General features: G+C 31.5%; 1 protein-coding gene across 8 annotated transcripts; it reads left to right on the top strand.

Moving 5' to 3' along the window:
- Positions 1–769: 769 nt before the first annotated feature.
- Positions 770–10,205, top strand: LOC116352535. Of its 8 annotated transcripts, XM_031785210.1 has the most exons (8): positions 818–1,048; positions 1,873–2,045; positions 2,126–2,813; positions 5,394–6,059; positions 7,246–7,323; positions 8,934–9,002; positions 9,593–9,730; positions 9,805–10,205. In XM_031785210.1, exons 3-8 carry the CDS (start codon positions 2,639–2,641, stop codon positions 10,053–10,055), a joined length of 1,377 nt encoding a protein of 458 aa, XP_031641070.1. In that variant the 5' UTR covers positions 818–1,048; positions 1,873–2,045; positions 2,126–2,638; the 3' UTR covers positions 10,056–10,205. The 8 variants fall into 8 exon arrangements, with proteins under 8 accessions (XP_031641075.1, XP_031641070.1, XP_031641073.1 ...); XM_031785215.1 differs by lacking the exons at positions 818–1,048; positions 1,873–2,045 and adding an exon at positions 770–788; XM_031785213.1 differs by lacking the exon at positions 1,873–2,045 and having other exon boundaries at positions 818–970.
- Positions 10,206–10,357: the final 152 nt, after the last annotated feature.

Here is a 10,357-nt window from a genome sequence, read left to right as displayed (position 1 = left end):
ATATCGCAACAATTGTGATTTTCTCCACGAAAAACCCTAGCAAATCGAAAAAATTTCTCTCGGATCCAAAAACCCCAGCAAATTGAAAGAATTCTCCTCAATTTTCTACACACATTTTAAAACTCTAGCAAATTCGAATAATTTTCGCGAAAAATTTTTCTCATTCAAATCACAAAGAGGAAGAATCCACACCGCCAATCATTTACCTCTTGAATGAAAATTAATTTTGGTAAAACGGAAAAGCTATATATATGAGGAATATCGGTATATTACATCCTTCATATGTATAGGAAGCTATAGGAATGTAGGTTTGGAGATTTCCTCAACAAAGCATGAAATCTTATACCTCTCAACTATCTCTTATCTATAGCCATTCCCATTTTAATTCTCAACCACTCGCATGTGAGTACATTTTTAGAGATACATATACACGAATCTCCTACTCCGAAAACGATCGAACTATATGACATGCAGTCGCACGAGAAGTAAAACGATAATGTTTTACGCTTCCTTTGCTTATACACAATTCGACCAATAGTCATGATGTATAATGTAGACGGGATATGCATATAATAATCACTGAAAATTATATAAAAATATAGCAGGAAAATACTCTTCTGTCTCTCGCTTTCGATTTTACTTGGTATTCTTTTCTTCGGTTGGCATGCGGTGTGTTGCTTTTTCGTATCTCTCGTAGACTCGGTTTTGTTCTTCATTTCTCCGTCGTATTTTTTTTATCCTACTGTAAATATACATTCTACACATTCGTTCCATCAAAATACACAAAAGTAGTGTGCTATTTTCGATTTCTTTTTTCAGTTGATTTTCAAACGGCAATCGCAACAGTATTCAATTTACATCTTGAAATCAGTGTCGATTTTTTTTTTACTTTTCATCGTGCAAATAGCTTGTTATGATCTATGAAGGACTATCAGTGGTTTGGTGAACTAGAACAGAGTACAGATAATTAGTTCGTTGATAGAGAATAAAGTTTGTTTTGAAAAGGAATAGATTAATATTTTTTGTTCACATCATACACTATCGACATGTGAGCCTTTTTTTTATAGCTGTGAAAAATAACTTTCATTCTTATTCGAGCACATCCATGGGTTGGATTTACATAGATCAATTTTTAACGGTCAATTTAACGAATGATGTGGTACTTGAAAGCAAATATTTTTTTTAGTTGAGTAAAAAAAAAAGCTGTGGAACAGGAATGTGTCAATTGGATTCAGAGAAAATGAATGATCAAATTGATTTTTACGCCAAAAACCTTATTGTATTGAAAACTCAAAATCAATATTAGGTAGAGTCATATCATGTTGCGTGAAGCAAAAACCAAATTTAGTTCCCAGGAGAGTATTTTTACAAAAACAAAATTAAAAATAGAATACTTTTTTGTGAAAAAAAAAAAAAAAATAATTTCTTCAAATGTCGCTTGAAATTTTTCTCACTCCTACTGTCTCTTTATCTTTCTTTATCCGTCAAAAAGATATTAGATATTATGACTTACGCATTTTATCAATATACATTCCACAGCCAACTGGTCACTATCACTATTGAATTTATACATATCCCTTGTGATGATTTTGAGAAAAATGTCCAGAATTTTATTGACTCATAATATAAATGAATATTTTTGCCAAGCGGAAGAATTTTTATAAGAGCATCTCAAATCGGATGCACACAAAACAATAGCAAGAAAAGAGATAAAGAAATTTGACAAATAAATGCAAAATATTGTGATCTGCATGCAAATGAAGTGTGTCTTGAAATCGGTTATTGCTCCTCATTCATACTTTTTACTTCACATCGCGCTTGTATATTGAACAAGTACATAAATGGTTGTTTTCTTTTATTTGCTCGAATAAGAGTTAGATGAATGGATGGGAGATGATATGTGGATTTGGGACGTTTCAAAGCATTGAATCAAATCGTGATGATGATGATATCTCCATTACTAATTTATTCTTGTATGGACATGAAAAGAGAGAAGGGAAAATATGCTAATCGCACACTAAAATGAAAGTAGCTGACTGTCTATTGTAAACGTGTTGTTATTTTTTATAAGCAACGGAACGACTGAAAATGTCGTTTTTCTCAAATTGTAAACATTCCATTTCAGTTTTCCACTTAGAAAAGTAGGACTAGTTTCATTTAAGCCATCATCAGATATCATGGATATAGCGTGACTTTGCGTATCATGAGCAAGCAAGAAACGGAGACATTGGAAATGGCTACAGACAGACAAGTTGACCAACAAAATGATGTGAGTGGTGCAATTGATGCTCGATATTTGAACTGAACTAGACACAAAGGAATTCAATGAAAACGAAAACATTATAGCAAAAGTCTTTAAAAATAGTATCAGCCCCCGGTTTAGATAGATGTGTACAAATCATTTAGAAAACTGCATTCAACCTTGTGCTGAAACAAAAGAGAGAAAGAAAACTGTGCTAGACATAAAACAGAGTGCTAAACGAATTTATTTCAATGTATAGTGCAAGTAGCTAATTAAACGTTCGATCGTGCAAACAATAACAAATATTCAACAATACTTAACAAGTAATCTAACCGCTAGACTTTGAGAATAGAAAAGAGTTAGTAAGCCAAAGCATAAAAAGAACGAATAATAAAAATGTCAACATCAACGCTGGGCGGCTTTGAACGTGAAGAACGCAAAATTCTCTACGACGAATATTTATTTCAGCGCCGTGTATTGTTCATAATTACAATATCGATAGTGTTCGCAGCATTTATATGGACTATTGCGATTTGTACGGATCATTGGATTCTGGTTGCCGGCGAAAAACGTATGTATTTATATATTTCATGAATGATCAACAATATATGAAAGAAATAGAACATCATTGAACCCTTTTTTACGAAATCTTGGAATTCGAATCGAAATGTGTAAAGCAACAAGTGTTTCTCATATTTAAATACCATTTGAGACGCTTAAAAAAGTATTAAACGAAAACTTCAATGAAAATTCAGTTATGGATTTTAAAATTTAAGCATCGCTCATATTTACAAGCATAAATGCAAAATAAAAATCAAATAAAATATTTAAATCGCTCACAAAATGATACAATGTGTTTTCGCAATATCACATAAAAACCTCTCGCACGACACTCTGAACGTCGTATTTTTATTTTATTTTTTCTCGCTTCAAAATGTGAAGTTCACATTCAAAATATCTCGATTCGATATTTTCCCCAACTTTGTTTTGTTTGTATTTCGCATAACTTTTAGCTTTCTCATCAAAATTTATTTTCATTTTTTGTTTATCCGGGCCAAATTAACTTTGTCAGTAAATCAAATCAAAACGACTCAATTTCAACTACGACCGTAATAACATTTTCATCACAATTAACAGACAAATATCTTTCAAATATAGACTTCATCTGCATCGGCTGATTGCCGTTATTGGAAATATAGAAATAAAATTTGAAAAATCTCTTGATTCTGAATAAACCAATAAACAAATAGTTACCTACTTTTTCACACGATGACCTATCTCTGTAAAGACTGACACCAAAAAAGCGATCGACAATCAAGCTATATATAACGTCAGTGTGTCAAATATTTGTTCGAAGCAAAAAGAAGGAAATAAAAGGGAGTTAGGAGGACAAGAAATTTTCTTTTGCAAGCAGACTATACAATTTTAATTGGTCTGCTCCTGTTACTTTTGTAGTATTTATTTTGACATTTATATGAAATTTAAAAAAATGTGTATAAAAGCATTTTGTGATTTCGATCTTAAATGCTTTATCTCAACCCATTACTTTAACATCTATCACATTTCTGATGTATATATGGTTTTATTGCATTATATTCTTTCAATAGTTTTATAGTTTGAATTGAGTTTTGAAAATGCAATATCGTTTATTCAACCGTTACTACCAATTAATATTTTCAAAAGTGAAGTCATTAGAAAATATTGGTTCGCTTTTTTTCTCCTTCCAGTGATGAACACAAACCTTTACTGAAATCCTTTTGTTCGTTTATAAAAAAAAAAAACCTTTTAAAACCGACCGTTGTTGTTTATTTTTTCTTACTTTCGCATATGATCTGGAATGAATATGAAGCTCGATGAACGGATGTTCTGGCTCGTCCAAACTTCAGATTTCAATCTGAACACTGGAAAATGAACGCGCTATTTGTTGAAAATTATCACGACATAAATTTACTGGCATAATTTATGTTATCAGCTTCTATAGAACTTCTATGGCTATAGCCATGCTCTTTATAAATGGTCAAGCATTGAAATGCAATTGGCGAATACGTGACTTTAATAGCCTCCTATTAAGAAACCTCATCTGAAATCACAAATTCTTTTTATATTCGATGTTTTTTGTTTGTTTTTTTAAATATTATTCCTACAGGAATATCATATTTTTTATAGCGTTTCACAAGAATATACAAACATCTACGACTAAAATATACAAAAAAGTTGTTTACGCGTACTTTATGAGTAAGACAAGTAAATAGCATCCTCGAAACTCGAGGTTCAAATTCATTCTTAATCACAATTGTAGTAGAATTTGGCATGTACGACTATATTCTGCTACTCGAGTTTCAATGAGTCATGTTGTTAGTATTTTAATTTCTCTACTCTTTGTCATATCATAACACAAAATACAACATGTTGATTTTGTAAATATAGAAAAAGGGTCAAGTAAACCTACAGTGAAAAAGCAGTATGCAAAAAGACCACAGACGACGATATCTATTGTCGTCTCACCGAATCACATCAAATGATACACTTTAACTAAATTGGATTTCTGTAACGACATCTCGTTTTTTTTCTTCTTTCGAGAGTCACGTTTCACTCCAATTACGTTACCCAACGAGATGCTTATCAATAATATATAAAAATACTCACAATACCGAATTTTCTCGAATCTTAAGTTCATTATAAACCAATTTAAAGACTTGTTCAATTTCGTCAATTACCGAAGAATTTTAGTTTTGACTAAACTGAACTAAAAATATGATTTGCACATTTTATAGGCTTTATAATTGAAAAACTGATTATAAGCATTTAAAAAATCATCGCGATTAACAATTGTGGGCTATTTATTGGTGTCATATTCATTGTGTTAAAATTATTTTGAAGGCAATAACTATAAAATCGAACTATGTAGCTTTCTATATTATACTTTAACGATATACTATAAATGTCTTTTATGTTCATATTCACACTTTTTGTTTTAAATATTTGACTTACACACACACCAAGTCAAAAATGTTTTGTTTTTAATTTCTCAAAAAATTTCTTTGTTTTCACGCAACTCAACTGTCGACAACTCGGCTGATGCTGTCATTTCTGCCCCAACATCTGTTTATTTTTAATATGCTGTCTTTGGCCAATTAAATAATATACACAGCTATTTTTATACCAATAAGTGAACGATATTTTCTCTCATCACATACGGGTCTATGGCGCTTATGTCGATACGCATTGACGCCAATTTTGCTGACAAATTCCACTTTACCTCAACTATTAACAAAACTAATTGTAACTGATATTAGCGAGATTAGCCAGCTGAAAAAAGACATTCGCAACGAATCATATATCAAAGAATGGCAAGACCTAAACGTTCCAATTGACAATGTAGACCGCATAGACAATCGTTTCAAACAAGCACTATTTGCAAATTGGATTCTCGAAACAAATGACTTTAATAACATCAAAACCAGATATAAAAAACTTGCCAACAATTCGAGTGTTGGTAAAGTAAAAAACGTATCCCGTTGTGTTATACCCAATCACAATTTGACATTAGTAAAAGAGCTGTTTGGACTCACCCCCCTGAATGTTCGAGTAAGTGCAACACGTCAAGCTTCAGTTATTGTGCCCGGAGACTTACAAAATGCACTCTTTGAAGAATGGCCACAAAAAGAGAAAGTCGTTTTGTTGCTGGGCCAATTTGCCAAGGAAATGAATATATCAGCAAATGTCATCTTAAATGGCACACAACTTGTTCTACAACCAATTGACCCACCACCATCCAAGCGTCAACCAAGTTCGGACTATCGATATGTTAAATATGGTATGTTATTTTAGTTTTAAGTAGTCCTTATTATATAGAAGGTGTCTAATATAAGTGAACCACTACTAAGGAGTGCGAATAGGAATAGAAAATTTATATCGGAGCAGAATTTTTTTCGGTGGGTGAAGGGGGTTGATTTTCGCAAGAATTTGTTGAAGACGCTACCTATTAAAGACATTGCTCATTTGTGTTACTAGTGCTTTGTTGACACAGCTCGAGCGAACTACAGGGTGTGCCAGTGAAACTGATATTTTTATATATGCTTATAAAAAGCGTATTTTGCGGCCAAATCCAAAAATTATTTTTGCGTTGTGTAGAGGAAGGCCACATATTTTTAATACATCAGCTAGATTGGATATCTCAATTTTTTTGTTCGGTCTGGAGACATAAATGTGCTAGAAAGAAATCGGTTACGACGCGCAACTCCATTCAGTCAAATATATGATCTAGTTGTAGCCAAGTTTCCAAACACAAATAACTTTTTTTTTTGTAGCATAAACTATTGATGTCTTAGGAAGTAAAATAAGTGCCCAGCAAAAGAATAATGTTTTTGTGTTGGACACGCCAGGCCCATTCTCAACACAACCTCACTTTTCCTTATTTTTCAGAAAAACGCTTAAAAATCAGCCTGTGAATATAAAACATTATCCAAAAACTATTTTAAATTGTCAGGAACATCAATTAACTTAGGATTAGACTTTTAGTGTAAAGATTAGATAAATTGCAATGAAATAACGAATGGATTCTGTGAATGGATTCGCGTGGAATAGCGAGACAGTGCATGGAAAAGGAAAAATAGTTCCGATTTTACATTTGTGTTTTTGGATTAGTGGAATAGCTGGATTAGTAATTTATATAGTGGATTCGTACGTACCATACCATTTTTCGCATAGTATCGAATGATATTTTTTCACTGTGTATGCTTATATTTTATCGGCTCACATTTTGTGTAATTAGTTCTTCTAATTGGCATATCAAGTAGTGGCGCCACGTAGTGAAACATGATCATTTATATAGTTCGAAATTAGAGTATTAAATGACATTGCGTCTAAAAATCAAACGGTTGATTAGACTTGAAAATGTTTATGGAAAACAATCGACTTTATTCGATTTGTTATTTATGTTCAAAATTAAACATTAAACATTATATTATAATTTCAATGATGATGTTATTATTTGATTCCAGAAATTTGCAAGTACCACAACTTTTTTCCATTGATAAATGAAACCGAATACGACCCATCAATAGACGAGGTTCTACTAGGTATGTTTATTCTGAATAAATTGTAATCAATAAAAGCATGACCGCCAATTCATCTGTGCTTTGTTGCATCTTTTTTCTCGAATTACAAAATGTTGTGCTATGTACCATTAACAGGCACAAGTTCATTCACTCATATTAACAGCATTCCCTATGTGTAAGCAATCGTTGCACATTTAATGATATTCATATAATTTCTAATATAACATATTACTTAATGAAAATAACCCTGGGAGTAGAAGGAAGTGCTGTAACTTTCGTCTTTGATAACTCCTGATAAAAGTTTTGCGTTTCTTCCCCAAAGTCTCCAATCTTTTGCCTCACAGTCAAAATTCATCTATTTCAAATTATTTTGACGACCCTGTGACAGATCCGGGCATCATTTCCCTATTGGTTATGAAACTGATATTTTATCAGTAAGCAGACATTTATATGAACATAGCAAAAAACAGTTGTTTTTATACATTTTAACGTATAAAACTATTTTAGTATGTACACGTGTAATTTTACCGAATATCATTCTGATTAAACTAGCCCGTGTACAAAAAAAGTGACTGACCATTTTGGGACAAACTGACTGTAAAAACAAGCAACCTTAGTTAAATTAAGTCAATAGTAACTTAGTCACTTTTTTTCCACTCGGGTAGTTTTTTACTTCGAAATTTTGCTCACAGTTTCTTTAAGTTTTTAGAAGGATTTTTTGCATCAAAATATATATATACATATCACATTTCTGAAACTTTTGTTAACCTATAAAATTATTTAGAAAAAAAAGTCCAGATTTCACCCGGGACACATCACTTCGAAAATGGTTTTTTTGTTACATATAAATTGGCTACATATGACCGCGTAGGACTTGAACGAAAAATAATAACAATTTGTTTTTTCGTTACGCTTTTAATTGTTGTGGCAATTTTATATGCTCTCACGCTTCCTAAATTGTTTGTGTTGAAGTATCAAGTTCTATGATGAAATCAAGCATAAACAGTAAATCGAGTATACTTTTATTTTTAGTTTATTCATTAGTCATTATAAAAGATGTTGATTCGATTTTGTTTCCTCTCAACTATATTCTATTCGTGTTAAATTTCTTGCAGTTTAATTCACACCAAGAAGAAAATCTAGTCCAAATATGCCAGCCGAAAAAAAAACATCGATAGGTTAAATCACATTTCCTTTGAGACTTTGGTTTGAAAATGGCAAGAAAATTTGAATATTTTCCAACTTCAAAAGACTCTCTCTCAATCTTAAAAATTAGAAAATTTCTAACAAATTCGAAGCGATAAACTTCATTTACACTTGACGGTTAGTCACTTTTTTCACGTTTCCGATATTTGAAATAAAAGTAGACATTTCAACTCTCAGATCTATTTTTTAATTCCAATTTTCTTCGCAACAAATAGATTTCATAAATGAATTAAGATTCAAATAGATCAAATTCGTATCATTCAATTTGGAGTTATCAACTAATTTGAAGTGAGATCAGCTTAAAAAAAAAATGCAAATACGCAATCGCAACATCTTATAATTCGAATACTGATGAAGTTGAACTTTTTTTGCTCAATTCTCATATAATCAAACGCACACATGCGTTCTTTCATCATCTTTTCCAGGCTATACAAACGAAACATTTGACGAAGAAAAATTCAAAGCACACACGCATGCGTGGGGGTATATTCAAGGTAATCAAAATCAAACAAAAAATTGGTAAGAAATTTTCCAAAATATTGCGAAAACCAAAATTTATAAATTCTCTGACCATATTTGAAATCGCACTCAAATCTGTTGACTTTGATGCTACTATATCTGTATTTTTTTAGTGCTACTATATATGGAAAACACATTTGTATTAGTCTGTGATGTACACATGTTATTTCTATTTTCATACATAAAAGTAATTTATTTAAGGAAATCCCATTTAGTGATAGATGTGTACAAGCAGTTATTTTTAGCTCAAGAATTTTATTCACAATTCAATCGAACAGTAAAATAAGAACAAAAGATAATAGTCAATATATTATCTATCTTTTCCGTATGTTATGCTGCATGTAAAATCAAAAACTTAAAATTATAACGGAAATATTGTTATGAAACGTAAAGAATACGGTTTATTCCCTGCATTTATTCGTTCTCATGTATGGAGATTTGTATGGTGTTGTTTTTCCCTTCATTAAAAGATATAATAATTCACTGAAACTAAGGAATACAACTATAATTTATATTGTTGACGAATTTATTTATTATTATATTTAATAATATATTTAATTTTTAGATCTTGTGCGGACTCAGGCATCGTTTGCTTGTATTTGCTTGCTTATTATGACAATGGCTTTTGTATTTTCAATGTACACATTTTTAAATCCACGATACATGTTCAAAAGACTGGCGGCCGGCGTTCATTTCATATCAGGTTTTTCTGATCAAATATTTTTGTTGGAACAACTTTGAGAAATACATATGTTCTTTTTCATTTTCAAAATATAGCATCCATATGCTTTGTAGTGTTGCAAATAGTATCAGGCGTCGTTCAGTATGAAAGAGAAAACATGAAGTATTTGTTTCCCACAGGAGCTGAATACAGCTATGGATACGGCGTTTATATGGCATGGGCTGTATTTATAGTAAATGCATCGGCGTGCTTTTTATTCTTATGGTATTCAAAGAAGAGAAAAGGCAATAAAGCTCCAACTGAAGAGCTGGCGATGGCCGATGAGCCCATTGGATTGGGGAGATAAAGCTGGAATTTTTCTCATTTTGTTTTTAAAAATATCATAACACCAACTCCAAATAAAAATCCATTGCGAAATGTTATTTATTCATTTCACTTTTATGCCTTCTTTAATTACATATTTAAGTTTTGTTTATTCACAACATTGTTGAAGGAATAATAAATGTATATGTTTCGAACAAAAATGTCTCTTTTGAATTGATTTGAATATGAAAATGAAAGTGTTGAGTAAATAATGAAAAATCAGATTTTCAACGCCCTCTCTGAATCGGATATTGAGTCACACCAATGGCGTATAAGAGTGACCTC

This window comes from Contarinia nasturtii, unplaced genomic scaffold, assembly GCF_009176525.2.
Source record: "Contarinia nasturtii isolate CC-2019 unplaced genomic scaffold, AAFC_CNas_1.1 Cnas_scaffold_187, whole genome shotgun sequence".
Classification (NCBI taxonomy): domain Eukaryota; kingdom Metazoa; phylum Arthropoda; class Insecta; order Diptera; family Cecidomyiidae; genus Contarinia; species Contarinia nasturtii.
Note: the sequence above shows the minus strand (reverse complement) of the source record. Positions and strands in the feature narration are given on the sequence as shown.